We start from the raw sequence: 26,409 nt of genomic DNA, 5'->3' as shown, positions 1-26,409 counted from the left end.
ACATACATACATACATAAAGTCTTGGACATGTTGGAAAAGGCTCTCATGCTTGGTCAAGTAGAGGCAGATAAATAGAGGAGAGCCCCCATCGAGACAGACTGAGAGAGTGGCTGCAACAAAGGCTCAAGCACAGGAGCAGCTGTGAGGATGGTGCAGGACTGGGCAGTGCCTCCTTCCGTGTGCAGAGGGTCGTAATTGACAAGATGGCACCTAACAACAACAGTCTTTAAGCTCGATTCCTGACTTATCTAAGCAGAGGCAAGGTAAAATCATCAGAGATGCAAGAAATAATTAAGGTACTGAAGTTCTAAGAGGCCTAATCAAATCTAAATACTAAAATACTCACAAGTAGATCAATTTAGTCCACATTTTACAGTGTACCACTAAACACAGTTTTATGTTTTCATAATAAAACTTTGGAAACACTTGCCGGCTTTATTAGGATAAGCAGATATTGCTGAGTTATCAATTTCAGCAATAATGCCATTTGAGGAATGTTACTAAGTAACTAAAAAGAACCAGCCTTCTAAATGTTTATCCCCTCAAAAAAACAATGACTAAGAAGGAAAAGTTTCAAAAGCATTTTTACCTATCTTCCACATTTCTTGGTAAATTAGATGACTGTTAGACTCAGTTAAAAGCAGAAGAACCTTCATGACCCCAGTGACTTTGTGAATTCCCAGATTCTCAGTGACTTGCTTCACGGGCCATATCCAAACGCCACCACCCAGGGGAACAGAGCCTCATGCTCGTCCATGCTCTGATTCAATTTGAAGACTTATCTGGGCTACGCTATTTGCTCGGTGGCGAATCATATCCAACTCCCAGCCACATTCTGAACAACAGAATAAAGCACCGCTCGGTCCTGGGCCAGCCTCACAACTGTTCTTAGGTTTGCGTCCACAGTTGCAGCCACTCTGTCAATCCATCTGGTCATGGGTCTAGGCTGGGCGGCATCTATCTTGGAGGAGACAAACATACACAGGAGAAGTGAACAGCAGTAAACACTGGTTGTTTGGTCCATTAGCAACTTTGGTAAATGACGTAGGATCTCTGGGGATCAGTTCACTGATCTGCAAAAGGGAAATCAACCTAGTCATTATCTCCACGGGCTGGTTCAGTGCCATTGGGAGGCACTGAAGGTTTTTAAGCAGGAAACGGTGGAATACTCGTCCCAAGCCTGCCCCCCATCCCCTGGTAAGAACGAGTTCCACCTCACTGCCCATGTCTCCTTTACTGTCAAGTTGTTGCTAACTGTTGGGATAACTAACTTTGAGAAATACTCTGTGCTGCCACATTACCTTGTCCCTCCTAGGGGCATTTCTGAGTTTTCGTAGAGCCATGAGTGCATCACATGAAAAGGAAGACTAAGGGGCACCTCAGACTGATGGCTGATGGGTGAAGCTGTACCCTGGACAAGAAGCTTTCCTCTGGACTGCAAATCAAAGTGTGGAGGAGCATGCTGTTTTCAGAATCAACCAAACCCCTAACTAAATGCTAAAGTAAACTTCATTCCTGGAATCATAAGACAATGAGAATACAAATGTCTGTCTGAATCTCCATAGTTTAACCAAGCTCCAAAGCTAGGATATTTTAAGTGAAGAGAGGAACTGAGAAGCAAACATACAGTACAGTTTCCACACTCTCTACATGATTTTGAATAATTCTAACCCTGTGCTATCTCACAGCAGGTCTGACAGATAACTAAGGTCTTTTACAGTTAAGGAAAAAAGAAAAAAAGAAAGTTTCATTGGTATATACTTCACACATCATGTAATCTAATAAGATTGGAGCAATCACCATAATTCCAGGATATTTTCTTCTTGAACTTGTGGTTAGTTCCCCATCCCTTCCCACCCTCCCCTGCCATGCCCCTAGGCAATTATCAATCCAGTTACTGTGTCTGCAGCTCTACCTGTCATGGATTTCATGTATAGAAAATCATACAAAACACAAACAGGAAGCAAACGAACAAACAAAAAGCCAACAACGACTAGACAAAACACAGAAAACCTCAATCAAAAAGAAAGAAAATATTAAAAATGGAAACAATTTAAAAATGGGTCAAAAGGGAGATCAAATGATAAGGTATTACATTTCAACCTGACTACATCTCCCTTAATCGACTTTACAAGGCTAGTCACATGCCTAGACTTTGGTCAGAAGGGATTCACCAGAGGCTTAATCCATGGAGGGCTGTGGGGGTGGAGGTGGGAGTGTCCTGTAAATAGGTAAATAGATTTTCACTGTCAAGCATAGCCTTCAGATTTGGGTTTTATTATTTACAACTCTTGGATCAAACAGGCTGGTGTGCTTCTTCCATATTGACTTAGCTGATGCTTCACCACTTCACTTAGAGCAGCGATTCTCCTCCTGTGAGTTGCAACCTTTTGGGGGTCAAACAACCCTTTCACAAGAGTTGCCGATTTACAGTGGCAAAATCACAGTTATGAAGTAGCAATGAAAATAATCTTATGGTTGGGGGTCACCACAACATGAGGAACTATATTAAAGGGTCACAGCATTAGGAAGGTTGAGAACTACTGACTTAGATGGTTGTTTGTTTGAAAGCAAGCCTTTGAGATCTCAGGCACTATTCTTTCTGATAGCCAGGCACCATCTGGTTTCTTCACCACCCGTTGTTATAGCACCCATATCTTCATGAGGGCGAGCATTGAGCAGATTCATGTCAATCCATCTGTTCTTCAGACAATCACATTAAACACATCGTCCATGGGAAGAGTTGGAAGGAATCATGTTAAGCGCGGTAAACCAAACTCAAAACGACAGGTATAACATGAGTCCTCTGAGGTAAGTACAATCAGCACGGCAGGAATAGAAGAACAGACACTTATCTCGCAATAAATGGGTGGAAGCATAGGTAGTTGGGGGGAGAGCAGACCACACCCACAGAGTTACATGAGAGTCCAACATAAAGAAGGGGAAAGGGGGACGGAGGAGGGAGAATCGGGGTGCGGAGAAACTGAGATGATGACATGGGGGAAACAAGGCACTAATCCACCCAGGGGGAGAGTATTGGTTGTGTCCCCACAGAACTGGAATGTGCATACAGACCCCACCATCACGCGCCAAACCAGGAGGGCAACGTAACGCACGGAGGGATCCATAAAATGAATGGACTATATGCCCGGCCCCAACCAGAATCAGCCTGACCCCCACCATGGAAGGGAGTGCCACAGAAAATGAAAATAGATCGGCTGGTGAGGGAAAGGAACAGACCTACCACACCCAGAAGGAAGCTGAAGCAAATGGAGGAGGAGGAAGAGAGTGGAGCACAGGAGGGCCCACCAACCTCAGAGGACAATAGCCCTGCTCAGAGCGGCCAATGCACAGAGAGGACCATATGGCCGGCCCCACTGCAAGATGTGACATCCTGCACTGACCCATGGCCCTACCTGGGACAGCACTGGAGACACAGTGTGGGATGTGTGACTGAGCTGACCCCACAACACTGAGGCAAAACACTGGGGGCGGGCAATAGAGCAGTGGGGCGGGGTTGGGGTGGCGGGGACAGGGGACAGAGCAAGGAGGTCCAGAGGGAGTATCAAGGAGGGACTTTGGGGCCAGGAGGTGGCACCCCATCAGATTCGTCTGGAAAACACTCCTAAAGGTCAACAAACAGACCTTGAACTATTAACAGGCTTTTCTTTTTTTTCTTCTTTTAGATTTTGTATGTCAGTGGCTTTCTTGTTTGTTAGTTTGTTGGTGTTGCTGCCTGCATCGCCTTGTTTTTATGTGCCACTTTGTTTGGTGCTGTCCAGGCCAACCGCAATTTTATGCGCATATTATTACCTCTGCAGGTCTATCTAGATAAGATAGGCTGGATCAACATGTGGAGAAGAAAACAGGACCGACAGTGGGGTGGGGTGGGGGGAGAGACATGGGAGAGTGGGAGGTGGGGGAAGGGAAGAGGTGTTGGTCAACCCAGGGACAAGGGAACAACAAGTGGTTCAAAACCAGTGGCAGGGAGGGGGTGGGAGGGCAGGTAGGGAGTGATCAAGGGCAATGTAACCGATCGGAATTAGTGAAACCCAAATGAAGGCTGAGCATGGTAGTGGGACAAGAGGTACGCAAAAGGAAATAGAGGAAAGAAGTAGGAGGCAGAGGGCATACATAGAAGCCTAAATACAGGCATGTACACGTATAAATATATTTATGATTATGGAGGAAATAGACCTATGTGCTTATATTTATAGGTTTAGTAGTAGGGTAGCACAGGAATCAAGCACCAAAGAACAGAGAATCATATCATCATATCAATGAAGGGGGTTGTGGGATGGGGACCCAATGCCCATCTGTAGACAACTGGACATCCCTAGTGGTGGGGCTGAGATGTTTGCGTGGACATTGGGCCTCCACTCACGTACTCCCTCAATACAAGAACACTTTGCTCAACTATACGGTCATTCCACGATACCCACCTTCCCAACACAATCCCTGTAAGACAAATGTGTGCATAATTAAGTGTGGTGAAGAAGGCTGATGGTGCCCGGCTATCGAGAGATACAACATCTGGGGTCTTAAAGGCTTGAAGGTAAACAAGCGGCCGGCCATCTAGCCCAGAAGCAACAAAGCCCACATGGAAGAAGCACACCAGCATGTGTGATCACGAGGGGTAAAAGGGACCAGGAATCAAGCACCAAAGAACAGAGAATCATATCATCATATCAATGAAGGGGGTTGTGGGATGGGGACCCAATGCCCATCTGTAGACAACTGGACATCCCTAGTGGTGGGGCTGAGATGTTTGCGTGATATATAATAACTTCTTGATATAAAGCTCTCTCTCATACATACACGAGTGTCACTAGATTTGTTTCTCTAGTCAACATGACCTAACACAGAACCCCAAATCCTTTCATAAATCTCTGGTTCACTTTAGGGACTTCATTATCATGTTATGATACAGAGTATATAAATAATCTCCTGGGGACATAAGGTAATTCTATTGGTAGTGTCATTAATTTAACCAATGGTATAGAATTTAAAACAATGCTGAGAAAATAAAATGCCATAAATATAGGCTGGCCTAAGGTTGCCATCAAGTCATGTAATCTTCTGATATTCTGGTTTTCCAACACAAGATAGAAAAGCCTGCCTAGTGTCCGTGAACCACTTGAGGCACACAATATACTTGATAGGTCACAGCAGAAGTCAATGCAAACCTCACCACGTACCCTGGACTTTACCTCAAACCTACCTGCAATAGATTTTAGGGCTTAAGGCAGAAACACCCTAGTGTGAGAAGAGCACATGACTGCTATCTCAAGGTTATGAAACTGACTGTCCTTAGACTTTGGTTTGTGTCTCTTGCTTTGAGAGTAATCAATGAATGGTGGCCCAGGACTACCATATATTTACTATTTTAATAACCTCTTGCTTTCTTATGACTTGCATTAGTCTGATAGGCACGGTGCTGCCTTTGTGAATGAGTGTTATGGAAAGTTTGGCCCTATCATTAACCCTCATTGTTTGTGTACATAGTGTCCAGTCACAAGTTTAATCTGTGCAAGTCAACAGCTATTTTACATTTTACAGAGAAAGCAAAGACTAGACACACATGGACTACAGAGCGTAGAGTGAAGAACTGGCTCCCAAACAAATATTAAATATCTTCCAAGTCTTGAAAGCAAGGATAAGTAAAAGTGCACCAAATGCTGGGGCCAGCATATAACAAGAACACTGAACATCTACATTTAAAAGACCTCTTGAGCTGCTAGGGCTAACAGCACAAAGCAGGAAAAGCACTGCGCCTCAAGACTGAGTGCCCTCTGCTGGTCAACCAGCAGAACTTTTGAAGCTATAGACCTTGCACCTCCAGTATCCTCCTTTCAGAATACTGACATGTAACTTCTACCCTAGAATTTTGTCACCCCAAAGTACCTGTGTTTCAACAGTTTTTAATAGCAGTGGTTCCTAAACTTAGTGCGTTGCAGAGGTGAGTACAGAACAGCAGTTCTCAACCTGTGGGTCGCAACCCCTTTGGGAGTTGAACAACCCTTTCACAGGGGTCGTCTAAGACCATTGGAAAACACATAAATACTTCACAATATATAATTGCATATTGTTTTGTGATTAATCACTACGCTTTAATTATGTTTAATTATGCTCAATTTGTAACCATGAAAATACATCCTGAATATCAGATATTTACATTATGATTCATAACAGTAGCAAAATTACAGCTATGAAGTAGGAACAAAAATAATTTTATGGGTGGGAGTCACCACAACATGAGGAACTGTATTAAAGGGTTGCAGCATTAGGAAGGTATAGAAGATCAAAGGCATAAATCTGACTTGAACAGTTAAAACGTTGTCAGTTGAGCACAATTGAAAAAAAAAATTGTGTGCATTTATTCTGATTTACCTACAAAGTCTTACAGACCCAGGAATTAACCTCGTTTGGGCCAGGGGACCCACTTATTATATACAAGATTGACCTGGGAGAATGAAGAAGAATTTTACTGAAATGCTAATCAGAGTAATGAAATACACCTGAGAAAAGCAGTCAACAGCAATGAGCTACCATATGCAACCAAATCCAATCAATATAACCATTATTCAACTCTATGCACCAACCACAAAAGTTAGTGATGAAGCACCAAAAATAGCAAACACTTCAGTCAGATATTGATCAAATATGCAGTCAAGATGCACTGATAGTTATTGGTGATTGAACTGCAAATGTTGGAAAGAAAAAGGAATATTGGTTGGGAAATACAATTTGGTCAGTATCAGCAGCTACACAGGCCAAGGGCTCACTATGGCGCGAGACCATCAATTGCTCACACATAAGATCAGGATACAGCTGAAGAAAAAAAACACCACAAAACCAACAACCAAAGAAACCCACAAGAGCCAAAATACAACTTTGAGTAGATCACACCCGAATTTCAAGAACAGATTTGATGCAATGAACACCAATGACAGAAGATCTGATGAGATATAAAAAGACATCAAGAACATCATTCGTGAAGAAATCAAACTCATTAAAGACAGGAAAGATCAAAGTGGATGCCAGAAGAAACTCTGAAGCATGCTGTGAATCAGAGTAGCTAAAGCAAATGGAAGAAATTATGACGCCAAAGAGCTGAACAGAACATTTCAATGGGCAGCTGGAGAAGACAAAGCCAAACATTACAATGAAATGTGCAAAGGCTTAGAATTAGAAGCCCAAAGAGCACGCTCAGCATCTGAGAGAACTGAAGCCTCAAGTTGCAATATTGAAATATTATATAGGAAGCATCAAAAGGATGGAACCTTTTGATACACAGAGTCACTGTATCAAAAACAACTAGTTGACACTTCAGGAGGTAGCATATGAGCAAGTTCAAGCTGCATTGAAAGCATTAGCCATAAACAAGGCTCCAAGAATTGATGGAATGCCAAATGAAACGTTTCAACAAGCTGATGAAGCACTGGGAACACTCATTCGTCTATGCCAAGAAATTTGTAAGACAGGTATTTGGCCAATTGACTGGAATGTGACCAGTCACTCAATTCAAAGAAATGGACCCAATAGAATGCTCAAACTACAGAACACTATCACAGACCACATGCCAGCAAAATTTTGCTGAAAGGAACCATTTTCCAATGATGGTTGCAGCAGTACTTTGACAGGGAGCTACCAAGAGGTTCAGGCTGAAATCAGAAACAGATGTGGAATAAGGAAAATCATTGATGTCACATGGATCTTGGCTGAAAGAAGAGAATACCAGAAAAATGTTTACTTGTGTTTTATTGACTATGCCAGGGCAGGAGACTGTGTGGATCATAAAAAACTACGGATAACTTTGAAACAGTGGGAATTCCAGAACACTTCATTGTGCTCATGTGGAACTTGTACATGGATAAAAAGGAATTGTGCGAAGAGCACAAGGGAATTGAGCCCACGTGGAAGAAGCACACCAGCCCATGTGATCACAAGGTGTTGACAGTATCAGGTATCAAAAGATGCAAAACAAACAATTAAACCAATGTGAACGAGGGGATCGGAGTAGAGACCCAAAGCCCATCAGTAGACAATTGGACATCCCCTTACAGAAGGATCACAAGGGACAATTCAGCCAGGGTGCACTACAGCACCAATGAAACACAGTATTCCTCTAATTCTTAAATGCTTCCTCCCCGCCAATATCATGACCTCAGTTCTAGCTTACAAATCCTGCTACACTGGAATATGCACATTGGTACAGATAAGAGCTCTCAAAACGTGGAGTCCAGGACAGATAAGCCCCTCAAGAACAGAAGTGGGAGTGGCAATACCATGGGAGGAGGGGATGACGACCAATCACAGGGTTGGATAAATAAATCCACACCCCCCACAGGGAGACGAGTAACAGAAATGTGGGTTAAGGGACAGTGAATGGTGTAAGACATGAAATAACAATAATATATACTTTATCAAATATTCACACGAGGGTGGAAGGGAAGGAGAAGGGAGGGAAGGGAAAAAAAGGAGCTGATACTAAGGACTCAAGTAAAAGGAAAATGCTTTGAAAATAATGATGGCAACATATGTACAGGTGTGCTTGATACGACCGAACTATGGACTGTTATAAGATCTTTAAGAGCCCCAAGTAAAATGATTTTAAAAGAAGGGGGGAGCAAAGAATAAAGGTCATCCCCTATAATAAGGAATAAGAATAGGGTATGTGCTGAGGAGGTGGGCAAAGGACATGAACAGAAGTTTCACAGGGGCAGAAATCCAAATGACCAATAAATATATGAGAAAATGTTCCCGATCAGCCATAAGAGAAATGCAATTAAAACAACTATGAGATTTCACCTAATACCCTCAAAGATAGCCCAATTCAAAAAGTCAGAAAGTTAACAAGTGGAGGGACTGTGGGGAAATAGGAACTCTCGTCCACTGCTGGTGGACCTGTAGGTATGTATAGCCACTATGGAAATCAACCCAGCAATCCCCCCTACTGGGCATATACCCAAGAAGAGGCAAGAAACAGACCACGGCCAGACTTCTGTGCTCCAGTGTTGATCGCAGCACAGTTCACAATTGCAAAGAGTTGGAAACAACCCAAATTTCCATCAACAGACGACTGGATCAAAAACTGTGGTACATGCATACAATGGAATACTATGCGTGTCTAAATTGCAGTGACGAACGCATGAAGCACATTGCCGCATGGGAAGAACTGGAGGAAATCATGCTAAGTGAAGTAAGTCAAGCACAAAAGGGCCAGGACAATATGAGTCCACTGAGGTAAGCTTAAAAACAACAACCAAAAAAACCAGGACATAGGAGAAAAGCTACTATATACATAAATCCCTGGGGTGAAGTCCAGCAACAATGGCAAGGGCCAAACCCAATCCAGGGATACATACGGCAGCCAACTAAATAAGAGGGGGAAGAAGGAGAAGGGAAAAAAGACATGGGTGGTGGGGGAGCAGGGCATTAACCCACCCAAGGGGAGGGTATAGTTTAAATCTCCACAGGAGAGGGAGAGAGAGACCAGGCTTCAACCCAATGCATCAAGACGTGCATACAACATACCAGCATGTACCAGGGAATCTATAGAGGGGTCTGTGGGGCCAGTCCCAATCCCGACTGTTGACACCCCCTCCCCCCTCAAAAGAATGCACTTCAGAGGACAGCACTGGGGCTACAGCTTGGGGAGAGGGGCGTGTTGGATTAGAACACATGGGAGAAATGCAAAGGGATGGAGAGGGCATTCTTGCCCACCAAGCCCCAAGGACTATGTTCCTGTTCAGAGCAGACAATGCATGGGGAGGACCATAGGGCCAGCCCCACCACAGGACACAGTGACCCTCACGGAGGGGTCATAGGGAAGAGATGAGCCAGTCAGGGTGCACTATAGCACCAATGAAACACACAACTTTCCTCTAGTTCTTTGGTGCTTCATTCCCCCACTATCATGACCTCAATTCTACCTTACAAATTGGATTAGACCAGAGCATGCACACTGCTACAGATAAGAGTCCACAACACAGGGAATCCAGGATAGATAAACCCCTCAGGGCCAATAAGGGGAGTAGAGATACCAGGAGGATTAGGGGAGGGTGGGGGCAGAAAGGGTAATCTATCAAAAGAATCAATCTAGAACCCCCTCCCAGGGGAAGGAATAATGGAAAAGTGGGTGAGGGGTGATGGAGGACAATGTAAGATATGGAAAAAATAATCTATAACTTATCAAGGGTTTGTGAGGGAGGGAGGGGGAAGAAATGGGGAGCTGATATCAGGGGCTCAAGTGGGAAAAGAATGCTTTGAAAATGATGATGGCAAATGTGCTTGACACATTGGAGGAATGTATGGATCGTGATAAGAGGTGTAAGAGCACCCAATAAAAGTATGTAAAAAACCAAAACAAAACAGAATAGGGTGTGTATTTGTATCATTGATATTCAACTTGTATCATAAGTCCTAGCCAGAAGAATAAGGCAACAAAATGAACTATAAGGACATGCTGACTATGAAAAAATAAACTGTCTTCTCTTTAGCTCTGACATGGTCACAAGCATAGAAAACCCTAACAGACACACACACACACACCCCGCACCACTGGAACTGGCACAAGTTCAGTAAGATCCTTAAACAAAACTCACTGACATTGAGTCACAGCAACTGACTCTGCCTCACAGCAACCGACAGTACAGGGAACTACTATCCCACAGTGTTTCCAAGGCTATAAAGTTTTACACAAGCAAACATACTTAGTAGTAAGGTTAGCAACCACTTTCTTCATAAACATTTTTTGTTGTCATTTAGCATTCATTTATCTCTCTGAAAAACCATCATGACCTACTGATATAATTATAAGTAACCTATATAACCCAGATAATGTAGGCTTTTTTTTAATAGGAACTAAGTTGTACATCGAACAGTTGTATATGAAGCTAACACAAATTGCTACTGACACATGTGGGAATATTCCTAACAGCACAACTGGCCATGTAAAAATATTTCTAACAATCTAAAAAAGTAATACTAGTCTGACTTACAGAAGAAACATAGACCCGATTTAAAACCGCTTCCAGGGCAGCCTAAAAACTAAAAGGAATAATTTTAACAAAGCTAGATAACTTATAAAAAAACTTTCTTAGCATTGACTCATCATTATGCTAACTAAAAATGAACATTGAAACTCCCCCCACCCCCAAAATCATCTAAGACTTCAATATTACACATAAGACTCAATTCTGCCTGGAGGAAATAGTGATAAAAATTTCAAATAGGGAAATGGAATGTAAAAATAAAAATACTGAAGGGAAAAACCATAAGCACCTTCAAAGTTCTTATATACAGCTCACCAAAGATAGTTCGATATTTTATTTGTCAGGCTAATTTCCAGGGAACCACAAAGACTGTAAAGGTCCACTATGCTCTGAAAGTTCCTCATCTTTGTCCTGTATCACATGCGTCAGGTACATCCTTCATCAGCACCATTTGCTGGGCAAATGGATGCTTAGTTATAAGGCAAAATAGGTCAGATCAGTATAAACCCAGCACTGTAGCGACAAAGAATACTCTTTTGGACTACAAATTATAAGCAAGCTAAAAGCGAGCTCTATTTTTTGCCATTATGTGTAGCACAGATGGATGAGTAAATAAATGCAAGAGCCATCTCAACAAGTACATTGACTCCTAATGTGGATGGAAAATAGATGAACAATTCAAAAGACCAAGAAAAAACAGAAGGCATAGATGTTAAAAAAAATAATGTCCAGTACTGATGAGAAGCTAATAAACAGTGATACACTGCTGGGAGGAATGTAAAATGTCTGATTTGGGTAGACAGGAATTACTAATATAAGATTACAAGTAGGCTCAGATAACTTTATAACAAAGAGCAACAATATTATGCTGCTGTGTGCTTGCTATGAGTGGATTCTGATTCACAGCCCCCAAGCAGGACAGAGTAAAGTGTCCCCTAGTTTTCCCTAGGCTTTAGTCTTTACCAAGGAACCCTGGTGCTGAAGTGCTTATGCACTGGGCTGTGATCCACAGCGGCTGCTCAGGAAAAGACTGGGCTTTCTACTTCCTACTACTTTCAACAGTGAGTCTCGGAAACCCACAGGGTGTTGCTATGAGTCAAGACTGATTCAATGGCAGCGAGTTTGGTTTTGGTCTTTTGGCTTTTTCCACACCAGACCGGAGTTCTTTCTCCTGAGGAAGTGCTCCTTGGTCTATGGAGATGGATGAATTAAAGCAAGTCAATGCAAGGTGGAGAGTAGCATTTAACAGATAAGATGATCCTTAAGTGTCCAAGTGGACCTTTGGCTGTTGAGGAGATTTCTACTCACAGAGTGAAACTGCCCATGGGCTTTCTAAGGCTGTAAATGTTTCCAGGAGCAAATAGCCTCGTCTTTCTCCAGCCGGGGGTTAGCAGTACAACGCCTTTGTGCTTAGCACTCCAATGCTTTTCCTTTACTATGTTTCCTACAATGAACACATTCATTCTAAGGGGGGAAAATAATTAAAATTTCACATTGCAGAGGAAGAGGCAGGAAGCTAAAAGAAATCAACAGTGAGGAATCAGAAGGTGTAAGTGAGGCTGGGAAGAGTTGAGAGTGAAGGACTCGCTGGAAATAAAATTCTAAGTGAAAGAGAACAGACTGCAGACGGTAACTGGGGGAGAAAGGGATGGGTACAGAAACTCCTTCCCCATCAGGGCAACAGAGAGAACAGCCAAGGGTCCCTGAGAGGGGAGCAATCTTCATTTCTAATCCAATGAGGTAGTTTCCTTTAAAATCCAAAGGTTGGTCTCTCTTTTGTACTGAGAGGCCACATACACCACGCTTTTATCTTGGACAGGAAATCTCAACATGTTCCAAACCACCACTAAATAGCTGAAAAGTTCAACAAGATGGCAGGGCCTACATTTCTCAGAATTATTAATAACAAACTCTCTGGTATACAGATACCTCACCAAAAGCAGCAACCATGGAGTAGCTACTTCTTACCAGATCCAATCAGCAAGACATCAATTTCATGGATCAATATAATGTCCTGAAGAAAAAAGGTGATGCTAATGATGTAGGTTTCAGAGAAGCTATATTGCTGACTCGACCAAAAATAAACTGATTCTAATGGACTTTACTAACAGATGGGGAGGGGGGGGCGCAGCAAGGGAGTAGGGGCAAACCCACATACACCCTAACATGCTAAATGTTGCTGCACACGAAATGCCAAAGGTTGCAATGATTTGCTCCAGCAACAAAACCACAGCAGGAACAACAGCGATCAAAGTCACCACTCTACTGGCCCTGTGATAATCTATTATGTTCGTTACATGTGGAAGGTGGACTGTGAATAAGGAAGACCAAAGAAGAACTGATGTCTTTGAATGTGGTGCTGGTAAAGAACATTACAAGCACCATGGGCTAACAAAAGGACAAACAGATCTGTCTTGGAAGAAGTACTCCAGTTCTCCTTAGAGGCAAGGTCAGACTTTGTCTCATGTAATTTGGACATGTGGCCTTGAGAGACCAGTCCCTGGAAAAGGGCATCATGCTTGGTAGAGCAGAGGGACAATGAAAAGAGAAAGAACCTTAATGAAAGGGACTGACCCAGTGACGGTAACAATGGGCTCAAGTTAAGAAACAACTGTGAGGATGATGCAAGACTGGGCAGTGTTCCGTTCTGTTATGTATAAGGTTGCTATAGGCTGGAACCAGTTTGATGGTATCTAAGACAACATTAACAAACTCCAAGACCCATCTGTCTTCTTTGCAGGCTGAGCCAAGTAGGTGTGTGGTAGGCAACATTCCTAAATCTTTCAAGTCCTTGATTATGGCTTCTGCAATCCCTCCAGGAAATGGTTGACTATTTAAAAAGTTAAGAGGCTGTTATAGTAGTTTCTACTCAACTTTCCCTCTTTTTTGGATCAGAGAATCCATGTGGGAATTTTGCCAGTTGTTGAGCAGGTCTACTCTTATTATACATTTCACAATGTAGAAATATCCGTAAATTGAGTTCAGGGTCCCACAATGACCTAGCTAAAACTCTACTGACTGATAGACTGCAGTGGTGTTTTGGGTCTTCTGGAATTCAAAGCCTGTGTTCAACAATTTCCCAAAATCATTCCCCTTCCCCAATGCACACTCACTGTGGTAAATGGCTATAGGTTGTTTGGAGGAGGCTAGGAGTTTCACAGTACAAATACTGACTGCATACCATAGTCATTCTTCCTTATGAGATCTGACTAACCCTTCATTCAAAGATCTTTGGGGTTTGTGGACCTGGTTATGGTGGTCTCAGCCATACTCTTGGTCAACAGACTTAGAGCTTTTCTATTTATACAGATCAAAAACATTTTAATAGCTTAAACATCAATTTCATTTCCAGAGCTACCACAATTAAAGAGCCAATGCTAAAGATCTCTATATCTTGGACCAGGGGTCCTCAAACTTTTTAAACAGGACTACTGTTTTTAAAAAAACTATGAACAAATTCCTATGTACACTGTATATCCTATTTTGAAGTAAAAAACAAAACAGGGCAAAAACACCCGGCGGCCTGGATAAATATCTTCAGCAGGCTGCACGTGGCCTGCGGGCCGTAGTTTGAGGACTCCTGGCTTGGACTATTTGGATTCCTGCTTTGGCCTTGATGAAGCTTAACAATCAGACCTATCTTACCATTAGCAAGTAAAGGTCACTAAAAGCTTCTGGTACCTGTTTTCTTATTAATATTTATAGATTGAGTGTTTCAAAGTGATTATCAGAAGATCCAAAATAAATGTCTATTTTTAAGGGTGATAAATGTATTTCTTAATGGTGGGGAGAGACTGAAAAACTGTTACCAATACTTGAAATTTCTCTCTGAATTATAATAAATAATACGGAAGAGGGATATATATATTGGCCTCAAAAACAAGAATTATTTTTAAAATTTTTAATTTTCTAAATGCATTGCTAAGGAGTTTCAAAAACATTGTTTACTTTTATGACCAAGAATCAGAATTAAAAAGCTAAGACTTTAATCTGATTCTAGATATATTCAGGGAACTTCAAAAATGGAAATGTGTCCCCATATATGTACTATCTTATTAATGTCCTCCTTGCACTAGTATGACAAGTATTAATCTGATGGACAAGAATCTGTCCTTGTAAAAACTGGTACAGGAAAATTTCCCCTAGCATCAATCCCGTAGTCAATGTAAACAGAGCTCAATTGTTTAAGAACTCAGTCTATACAAAGTAACAACTCATGGATAGCACTTAACAGCTAGATGATACTTGCATAGCCTCCTTTTCCCAACATATTTTATTCCACTGGATAAAATACTGATGCTTCCAGTGGAATCGCTTTATACCCCAGGGGGGATGATTGATAATGTTTGGGGGTTTTTTTTAATCGTAAAATGATAATAAGGCCACCAAAGTATACCAGAGGGTACATAACCCAAGGACAAGCAGATGGATTCTGGGCTCCCACTGCATTCTAGCCCCAATCCAAGAGTTAGTTCTTAAGTCATGGTCCTACTTGATACTTGCCTTCATGAAGTGACCACTGGAGCGCTATAGTGAAGTGATCACTGGTACTATAGTAAATGTGGTGAAGAAAGCAGATGGTGCCAGGCTACCAATTGGAATAGTGTCTTGGGTTTAAAAGGCTTGTATTCAGTCATCTACGTGAGGTGTCAACCAAGTCCACATGAAAGAAACACACCAGTCAATGTGATTGATCCAAAGATGACAAATAACAAAATTCAAATATGGTAACAGGAAAGATATCAGAGTTTAAATTGTGAACCCCCAACACATAAAAGGCTATGGAGGGCAGTGGAGCCCAAAATCCCTCTGCAGGGTACCTATCAGGATCAAGGCCTCTGGCAGATCCCCTCTAGCTACAGTCAAGTGCCACGGACACTCTTACTATCAAGCAGAGATGACTGTACACTTGATTACAGTGGCTGGAACGATAGTATTAATATGCTACCTGGTAAGTTGATCTCCTTCTTGACACATTGTGAATTTGCTCTACATTTAAATATTTCTCGCTTGTTTCAAGACAGAAATTTTCTCTCTGGCTTATTTTAGTATTTCAGTGGTCTTTTCTTTTCCTTTTTTTAACCTACCTGTTTGTTTTTATTGCTTGCTATGCTTCCCAGTTTATGAAGCATAGAAAAATCAAAAATGCATAGAGACAATAACTGACGTAATAGCTTATCAGGTGGGGGAGCTTAATGGGAATGGGGAGTAATTAATGAATATGGGTGGGCGTGTACTAGAACTGATTGTGATGATATACATACAACTATTTTTAGCATTTTATATTTTAAGAATTATTGGGGAGGAAGGAGACTTATCGTTCACTTGAGTGTAATACGTGATTAATATTGTTAGGAGAAATTAGTAAAAGTATCACTTAGGATTTGGGATAACATGAGCAGTCACTAAACAGCCTTGTTGCTAAATAAACATTTTTTTCTCTTTTAAAAAAGAATGGAATGTGTCCACACATATTCACTTTCATCTACATGATCATTTCTTCATTTCACTTCTTAAAACCAAACAAGTCAGTGATATCTACTATGCTTTGCCAGGGTCACAGGTGACAGCAGTTAGTACTGTTTACTCTCACATACCGAGAATGCTGAGAAAATCAAGAGTTAATCTACATGACGCCAATTTAGTATGTAAATTGAACATTATCAGTTGTTTTTAAGGATAGCAGTAGTTTTGCTTTATTAGAACAAAAAAAAAAATAAATAAAGGACAAGGACCTAAAAATAATTTCTCCAATCTAACAACAAAAGTAGGAATCGCTGGATGTTAAAGCTACCAAGGTTGATTTTTAAAATTGTACTTTCCTTTTTAAAAACCATCATGTTACTTAATCTTTGAAATTAAAAGCTCTGCGTTAAGAGAAAAAAACTGATTTTTTACTGAATTGTTACTAATGTAACAGTTTCCACTCTTACTCCCCTCTGGAATTATATCTATATTCTAGCAAATTGAAATTAAACAACACACAGTGACCGCACAGGAAAAGAGCAGAATTGCCCCTGAGGGTTTTAGAGATGGTAAATCTTTAGGGGAACATTTATCCTCCTTGCTCCCCAGGGAACGACTAGTAAGTTTGGGCTTTCTCAAAGGACAATCACCGGGGCTTATTATGAAGTTAAGAAAATTGAAAACTGCAACGTGGGAAGAAGGCCATGAAAGTTGAGCTCAGAAACTTTTTTCATCACAATGCACCTGCTCATTCTTTGAGGCTATCCAGGGCTGCCCTATGGGTCTTTCATTAGGTAACCTACCCCGTCATAGTACAGCCCTTAGTGTGCCCCCTCAGGCTTCTTTGTTCCTCGAGCTCAAAAGAGCATGGAAAGGGACCATGATTTGTGCTCCCTGAGGATAAAAATCAAGGAGCAGAAAATTCTCTGAGAAGGGATTACAGAGATAGGCACACTCCCATCAGAAATGTGAAAAACGTACAAGGAGGATATGTGAAGGAAAAACAGCTTCACATATTGATAGTTTTGTTTAATAAAGGTGCTTATAATTTTGTTGCAATACTTTCTGGCTTACTCTTGTCATCATGGACAAAATAGGACAAAAGAATCAGTATTAACAGATAAGTTGGATTTGATAGAAAAATGCACAGCGATTTTTAAAAAACTGAGATGATGGGAAATCAATTATGATTGAAGAACAGGACAGGATGGAGTGTGGAATAAAGGAATAAGTTATGATTAGGCTCAAAGTAATGTACTTCTTAAAGCCAGACAAAAATTTGGTAAGAAGAGTTTTATGAAGCAATATTGTGCAAGACAGCCTAAACTATTTCCGTGTATTTGCTTCATATTTGGCTTGTTCTTGACATGAAAAGCGAATAACACTTAAATACCTCACTTCCAGCTTCAAATGGTCTCTTTTTCCTTGGTCCAATAGCTGCGAGAGCTGTGAGGTTGGCATCTCTGTGCTGTATCTGTGCGAGCTCCAACTGCTGTAACTGGAAGGGAAGGAAAAAGGGGGGGAAAATCAATGTTTACACACAGTCATGTTCAGAGGGAGAATGAAACTGATCATTAAGGCTCCTTCGGGATTCTTTCCCAAATAAAGTTACAGTGTAAAACAAGTACTAGATTCCTCTATTGGCCAACAACACATTGCCAAACTTCCCTCCACCAACCACCCTGCTAGTCCTCAGTATCTGAAGGGTGCAACAGAATTCCGGGAAGGAGGAAGCACAGGGTGGAAAATCGTGAAAGCTATCTACAGCTTCATCTCTCCCCAGGTTGTACACAGGTCAGAAATGCCTGAAGAGTAAGTCGAACAAGAGACTGAAGAGATAACAAAACCAGTCAACCTTTTCAGATGAAAACAAAATAGCTTAAAAGACAAATTTTTGTACATTAAATCAATTGATAGATTTATTAATTTTACCTCTCATAATCACACTGAAATATATATACACATATAGAAATGATATAATAACATGAAAAACATGAATATAGCCCCTTTTCTACAGATAGTGAGGTGCAAAGCAATTAAAAAGTCACCATTAAAGACATTCCAATAGTTTATGGTACAAACAAATCCAGAGTCAAGTGTCCTTTCCTTTTTTCATTATGTCACACTTTGTCATTTTCAAATTAAAAAAGCATACTCTGTTTATCTTCATAGCAAACTGTAGTGATTTTAGTGTCCAACTTTGATCACACTTAATACAGAATGCCCTAGAACTATAATCTTTCAGCTAATAACCAAGTTCTTGGGCAAAAATGCCCAGGAGTAGTCTTTATGACTTATTAAAAGGCATATGGATAGAACAGGAAAGCTAGAAAACAAATTCACGATAAAAGTATCATTTCATCAAGGCTTGACAGGTTGTCAAGTGGTGGTCTTCAAAAAAAATGTTTCTTAGCTTTTCTAGAAGAGAAGAATGCTTGATTTTTATCCAGCACAAAGTACTTGGACAGTCAAATATTCAAATAAGATCAGACTTTAATGTAGTTAAACCAAGAGAAACCTGTTAGGTTATACTGAGACTTATGAGAATATTCTCTTAAAAAGAAGCACTAAACACATGTTTAATATAAGCACAATGAAAAGAAGGAAACAGTTCATGGTGAAATCTTTCAAGGAGATAACAAACTAATGACACTTTAAGATCAAGGATAAGCCATAGCATAAATAATAGAATTTGCAGTAAAGCAAAAAGAAGCTAAAGAAAGTGAGCTAATAATCACTTTTCCATTTGCTACAAGTTACAGAGCAAACACTCTTTTTTAAAACTGTATTTACTTATAGATGAAGCCCCGGTGGCTGCTAGCACAAGGTTGGTAGTTCAATCCCATCAACTGCTCTGTGGGAGAAAGATGAGGCTTTCTGCTCCTGTACAAGATTAACAGCCTTGGTCATTCTACTCTGCTCCTTTGAGTCAGAATTAACTGGAAGGCAGTAAATTAGGTTTTACCTATAAATTGTTAGAAGAGTATTTCAGAAATTACAGAATATCTTTTGCGGGTGTTAACCTTTTAAGCGACCTTACAGCTAAAGAGTCTGAGGTTGTCACAATCCGGAACTTTCTAAGTGACAGAATAAACCAAGAACTCACTGCCACTGAGTTGAGGCCAACTCATAGAGACCTTAAAGGACAGGGTATAAACTGCCTTTGTGATTTTCCAAGACTGTAACTTTTTTTAAAAATTATTTTATTGGGGGCTCATACAATTCTCACCACAATCCATACATACATCCATTGTGTCAAGCACATATGCATTTGTTGCCCTCAACATTCTCAGAACATTTGCCTCCCACTCTAGCCCCTAATATCAGTTGCTCATTTTCCCCTCCCTCCCCAAGGACTGTAACTTTTTATAGGAGTAGAAAGACCATCCTTTCTCCGAAGGGGTGGCTGGTGGTTTCAAACTGCAGACCTTGTGGTAAGCTGCCCGTCCTGTGTACCCACTGTGTAACCACTAGGCCACCAAGGCTCCTAGGTGACAGATGGGCTTTAGTTAATCCACCTGTAGCACCTATTAGACAGCAAACTGGGATTCTAAGTCCTCCTCGGCAAGGAAATGGTGGCGGCAGAATAGGCGTCACATAAATGAAAGGTTTTAGAAACAGATCACTCTCTAGTGTTTCCTTTTTCCTATAAAATTAAGTGTTTCCTCCTACACCTCACAAACTGCACTTAGGTTTCCTGAATTCTCATATACAGTGTTCTAGAAAATCTTACAAAACTCTAAACAGAAATGGAAACCAGACATCGTTTTGGTTGGCTCTGAATTTACAACAAAGTTTCTCAAAAAGCCTGCAGCCTGACCGGCACAACAGAGAAAAAGAAACCACTTCTAACTGGAAGTTCTAGGCATTGATGCAGGGACGGCGCACACGGTGGATGGAGACAAACAAGCTCGCTTCAGTAAGAGCAGTTAGCCATCAAGCCTGTGGAAGTAAGATTTCATTTGTCCATCATTTGGGCCTATCAACTCCTTTCGATTCCTAATGTCAAACTAATAGGGAGTTCTCAAGATTCGCTCAATATTTGAAGTTTAACTCAGAATTTATACAACTATCGAGCAGTAACACTGATTTATTTCAAGAACAGAAACCGAGAAATTTAAATACATCTATGGATTTATATAATCAGTAGTCAGGATACAGAGCAGTTCCATTACTCCTAAGAAACCCTCTTGTGCTATTTTATAGTCAAATCCCTGATCCACCACCTCAAAGGCCTAAAAACTACTGGATTCCTCCATCACTGTAGTCTTGTCTTTCAGAGAAAACCGAAATAAAACCCATTGCCATGAGTTGATTCCATCTCAGTGACCCAGTAAGACACACTCTATAGAACTGCTGTGCACCCAGGGCTGCGACGTCGAGGAAAGCAAACTGTCCCAACTTTTTCACATGGATAGACTAGTGGGTTTGAACAATCGACCATTTAGTTCACAGCCAAGTGTGTAATGATTGTGCCACCAGGCTCATTGCTGTCTTTTAGAGATTGGCATATAATGAAACCGTATGCTGTGTAACCGTCTGAGACTGGCCAGCTCCCTTCTCTCCGCAAAATGCACCTGAGGTTCAACCATGTTGTAACAGTTCATTCATTCTGATTGATAGTGGTATTTCATTGAAAAGAAGTACAACAGTTTGCTTATTTGTTTTGTTGTAGGCCACTTCTAATTGTGGACGATTATGTATAAAACTGCTTTAAGAGAACATTTGCATGTTCTGTGGGAAATTAAACTTTATTATTTCCTACAGTAAATACCTCAGAGCAAGATTGCTAGGTCACATGGAAATTACCAGGCTTTACAGAAAAACTACCAAACTAGTTTTCCAGGTGGCAGCACTTTTGTTCACTGTCATCAATGTCTGAGAGGTAAGGAGTGGGGTTTTCATTGCCAGGTGCATGAACAATGATGGTGAATTTGTTTTTTTCATGTGCTTACTTGCCAAAAATATCCCCTAATTGGTGAAGTGTCTTTAAATCTGTTGCTCATTTCCCAGTTAGGTTTTCTTCGTATCCAGTTCTAGAGTTCTTTACATATTGTCAGGTAAGTGCTACTTTGCAAATATGTACCAACTTGTTCTTTCGTTCTCTCAGCCATATCATTCACAGAAGATAAGGTGTTTTTGTTTCAAATTTTTATAAAGTCCATTTTATCCACCATTTTCTTTTATGACTCATGATTTGAGGGTCATGTCAAAGAACTCATTCCTAAATCCCAAGTCACAAAGTTTTTCTCCATTTTTTTTCCTTTCCCTACGTTTTTCATTTTACATTTACAAAGACCTGAACTTTAGGTTAAGGTTCATTTTGTTTAAATATAAGTGTCATTGTGCAATATCATCTGTTGAAAAAAACCTAAGCTTTTGCATAATGAATTCTACCTGGTCAAAACTCAATTGGGATTAGGTTTTAGTGGGTCTATTTCTGGATTGCCTATTCTGTTCTATTGGTGTATGTGTGTCTACTCTTTCACCAATATCGTATTATTCTGATGACAGCAACAATTAAAATTGAGGTGTGATTTTTCCCATGTTCCCCCCCTCTGCATAACCTCATCCACAATTGATTTGGCTGTACTAGCTGCTTTGCCTTTCCATACAGATTTTACAATCAGTCTATCCATACCTATCAATATCTCTCTATGAGAATTATGTTAGACATGTAGATTAATTTGAGGATAACTGAAATTTTTACTATGCTGCGTCTGGAAACCCAAGATCATGGTGTGTCTCTCCATTTAAGTCTTCTTTTATTTCTTCCATCAGAACTTTAAGGTTGACAGCATACAAATACCTGTATATAAAGTAGGGCAAGCGTGATGGTGGAGCAGGAGTAAAGTAAAAGTAAACAGAGGAATGATCTAGGAAGCAAAGTTATGGATAGAGGTATAAGCATAGGTGTGTACATATGTAAATACATTAATTTATAATGTTATTGGCCTAAGTACATATATTTATATAACAATACACTAAGGTAGTGGATGGACTTCGGGCCTCTGCTCATGCCCTCCTTCAATACAAGAACACTTTGTTCTAACAAACTGGCATTCTGTGATGCTTACGTACTTAGTATGATCACTGAATACAAAATGGGTGCATAAACAAATTTGGTGAAGAAAGCTGATGGTGCCCAGCTATCAAAAAGATATAGCCATCTGAGGCCTAGGGTCTTAAAGACTTGAAGTTAAACAAGCAGCCATCCAGCAGAGAAGCAACACCACATGGAAGAAGCACACCAACCAGTGTGATCACGAGCCGTCACTGGGACTGGGTAATAGACATCAGAAGACGCATAACAAACACAAACCTATCGTTGAGAACGAAGGGGGTGGGAGCAGAGACCCAAAGCCCATCTGTAGACAATGGAACATCCCCCCACAGAGGGGTCACAGGAAAGGGAGGAGTCAACCAGGGTACCGATGAAATATACAATATTCCTCAGGTTCCTTGAGGCTTCCTCACCCCCAACTATCATGACCCCAAGGTGACCTCCCATTTTGGACTAGCCCAGAGCATGTACACAGGTATAGATAAGAGATAAAAAATTCATGACACACGGAATCCAGGAATCAGAATGGGAACAGTGATACCAGAAGGGTAGGAAGAAGGCGGGGAGAGGGGAGGAAGGGGAAACCGATTGCAATGATCGACACACATAACCACACACCCCTCCAGGGGGAAACAACAGAAACCATGGGGCAAGGTATGAGATATGAAAATAATTTATAATCTATCAAGGGGTTATGAGGGTGGGGGGGGGGGAAGATGAGCTGAGACCACGGGCTCGATAGAAAGTAAATGTCTAGAAAATGATGGCAACATATGTACAAATATACAAACTGATGTATGGGTTGTAGTAAGAGTTGTAAGAGCCCCCAATAAAATGATCTTTGAATTAAAAAACCTGTCCATGTATTTCATCTTAACTCAAGCCATGGTATGTGCCATACTGTTGGAAGCTGGACAAGCAAGAAGACCGCTAAAGAACTGATGCATTTTGAATTGTGGTATTGGTGATGAATGTGAATATATCATGAAATATCAGAAGAAAAAAATCTGTCTTGAAGAGCGCAGTACAGGCGGTGGGACTTCATACACCTTATTTACTTTGGTCAAGTTATCCTAAGGGCACCAGTCCTTGGAGAAGAGTATCATGTTGGGTATTGTAGAAGGTCAGAAAAAGGGCTTCGGAAGATAGACTTAGTGACTGCAACAGGGGCTCAAACAGGAATGACTGCATGGATGGTGTACAGCAAGGAGCATTTTGTACTGTCATACACAGGATCGCCAAGACTCACCCAACTTGACAGCACCTAGCCACATTTCCATTTGAGAAGAGCTACTGCAAATGGCATTACTACAATTTCAGTTTCCAATTGCACTTTAATGGTACTTAGAAATATGACTAAGTATTGACCTTGCATCTTTTCCTCCTTCATAAATTGCCATTTTCCACATAGACTATTTAAAAAGCCCTGGTGGTGCAATAATGGGTAAGCTGTGAACTCTTAACTGAAAGGTCGGTGGTTCAAACCCACTAACTGGTCTTCAAGAGAAAGATGAGGCTGTCTGTCTACTTCTGTAAAAATGTACAGCCTCAGAAACCCTATCTAGCTGCTATCAGTGGGAACTGACTCAACAGTAGTCGGTTATGTTTTGAGGGGGTGGAGGAATGTATTTAATCGTGCTATTTATAAATGACAGCAAACCATCAGCTGCCATCGTTGACTATGACTCACAGTGGGCCCAGGTGTGTCGGGGTTGTTTTTTCCATGGCTGGCTTCTCCAGAAGCGGATCACCAGATCGTCTACCAAGGTCTCCTGGGTGAACTCAAACCGCCAACTTCTCAGTTAGCAGCGAAGTGTGTTCACTGTTAACACCATCTGTGGACTCCATAATTTGCAATAAGGGGCAGCTTTTTATCTTCTCCAGTCTCCAAAAAGGTATATAGCCTTTCTTTCTTTTTTTGCTTTATTGTACTGGCTAAGACTTAGAGACTATTATTATGAACACAGGGTCTAGCAATGGAAGTAGACATTCTAGTGCTCTTCATAATCTCTGAAATAAAGTCGATCATCAGAAAGATCATATATATGTGTGTCTATGTATATATATATGTTAATTAGCGGGGCATTTTTTATACCTACCCTTCATCAAACTGAGGAACTTCCTTCTATTCCTAGAGTGCTAAGGCTAAAACAAGCAAGCAAGCAAAAAACCCATTTAAAAATCATTAATGGATGCTGAATGTTGCCAAATACTTTTTCTCCATCAACTGATACCATCATGTGGCTTTTCTCTTGTAGAATGCTAAAACAGAGTATTATATTGACTTACTTTCAAAAAATCTAACACCACAATTGCAGTGCCAAAGTAAACCCCATTTGGTGACGGTGGATTATTATTTTCAATATATTCCTACTGTAACTCGCTAATATTTTGCTGAGAATTTTTATATCTAATCATGAGAGATACCGGTATGCATTTTTCTTGATGTGTAATGTCCCTACTTTTGGTATATGGGGCTCATAAATTAATTTGGAAATGTTTCTATATCTTCTATTTTCTGGAAGAGCTTATATAGAAGTGGTGCTAATTCTTTTGGATCTGCTTGTTAAGTTTTATTGAGCTAAAAATTTGTGCCTGGAGATTTCTTTATTGGAAGACTTTAATGTCATTAATTTTATTTAACAATTATATGCCAACTGAAGTTATCTACCTTATTTTGGTTAGTTTTGGAAGCTTACACTTTTCAAGAAATTGGTCATTTTTATTTAAATTGTCCAAAGTCTGCCATAGAGTTCTTCCCTGAATTATATTTTTGACATCCACAGGACCTGTAGTGATAGCTCATCTCATTCCTGCTATTAAGAGATCCATCTTTCATTTGTTGATTCTTACTAGAAATATATCAATTTTGCAGCTTTTGGTGGCTTCATTGATTCTCTCTTTTCAAAGTCATTGGTTTCTGTTCTTACCATTCTTCCTTTCCTTCTTTTGGGGTGTATTGCTCCTTTTCTGGTTTCTTAAGGTGAAAGCCGAGTGATTTAAGACCTTGCTTTTTTTTTCTCATATAAATGTTGATATCAATTTCCCTCTACTAACTGCTTTGGTTGCTCTGCACAGATTTTCATATTTTCATTTTTGTGTAGTATAAAGAAAAATTTCAAGATTTCTTTGCTAACTCAAATTTTTTGAGATGTTCCTGTTATGGTCTGTAATGGAGTTCTTGTTTAATTCCATTACTCCCAAAGACTATTATCTGTGTGGATACAACTCTTTTACATTTGTTAAGGGTTGTTTTATGACCCAAGATGTGATGTACTGCTCCATGTGCTCACGAACAAAATGTACATCCTGCTGTTGCATGGAGTAGTTCCTAAATGCCAACTAGATACAGTTGACTATGTTTAGCCCTATACTCTTGCCCACTTTCTACTTACAGTTCTATTACTGAGAGGAGCATTGAAAATTCACTATAATTACGGATTTATCTCTTTCTCCTTTCAGTTCTATTTTTGCTTTTGTTCTTAGGTAGATACATAAGGAATTTCATATCTTCTTGGTGAATTAGTTCTTTTATTATCATGTAATGTCTCCATCTCTGCTAATTTCCTTTGCTCTGAAGTCTACTTTGTGTGATAGTAATGTAGTCTCTGTTAAGTGTTTTCAGTTCTCTTGTCTGGTCCTTTTACTTTAACTTAGCTTTAAAAAAAACACACACATTTTATTGGAGCCTCTTACCAGAATCCATACATCAATTTTGTCAAGCACACTGTACATATGATGTTGCCATCATCATTTTCAAAACATTTTCTTTCTACTTGAGCCCTTGGTATCAGCCCACCCCGCCCCCACCTTCCCTCATGAATCCTTGATAGTTTATAATATTTTTTTGTGTCTTACACCAACCACTGTCTCCCTTCACC

The 26,409-nt window shown here is 40.5% G+C and overlaps 1 protein-coding gene across 1 annotated transcript in view; it reads right to left on the bottom strand.

Moving 5' to 3' along the window:
- TAF4B (TATA-box binding protein associated factor 4b) overlaps nt 1–26,409 on the bottom strand; it is a 109,759-nt gene that overhangs the window by 6,987 nt on the left and 76,363 nt on the right. The window contains exon 14 of the mRNA XM_004702921.2: nt 17,858–17,962. Within this exon, the coding sequence (XP_004702978.1) occupies nt 17,858–17,962 (105 nt within the window). The remainder of the gene's footprint in view (nt 1–17,857; nt 17,963–26,409) is intronic.

The sequence above is a fragment of the Echinops telfairi genome, unplaced genomic scaffold, assembly GCF_000313985.2.
Source record: "Echinops telfairi isolate 266 unplaced genomic scaffold, ASM31398v2 ScPeMD7_7400;HRSCAF=8409, whole genome shotgun sequence".
In the NCBI taxonomy this organism is placed as follows: domain Eukaryota; kingdom Metazoa; phylum Chordata; class Mammalia; order Afrosoricida; family Tenrecidae; genus Echinops; species Echinops telfairi.
The sequence above is the reverse complement of the archived record's forward strand: the minus strand, read 5'-3'. Positions and strand labels throughout refer to the sequence as shown.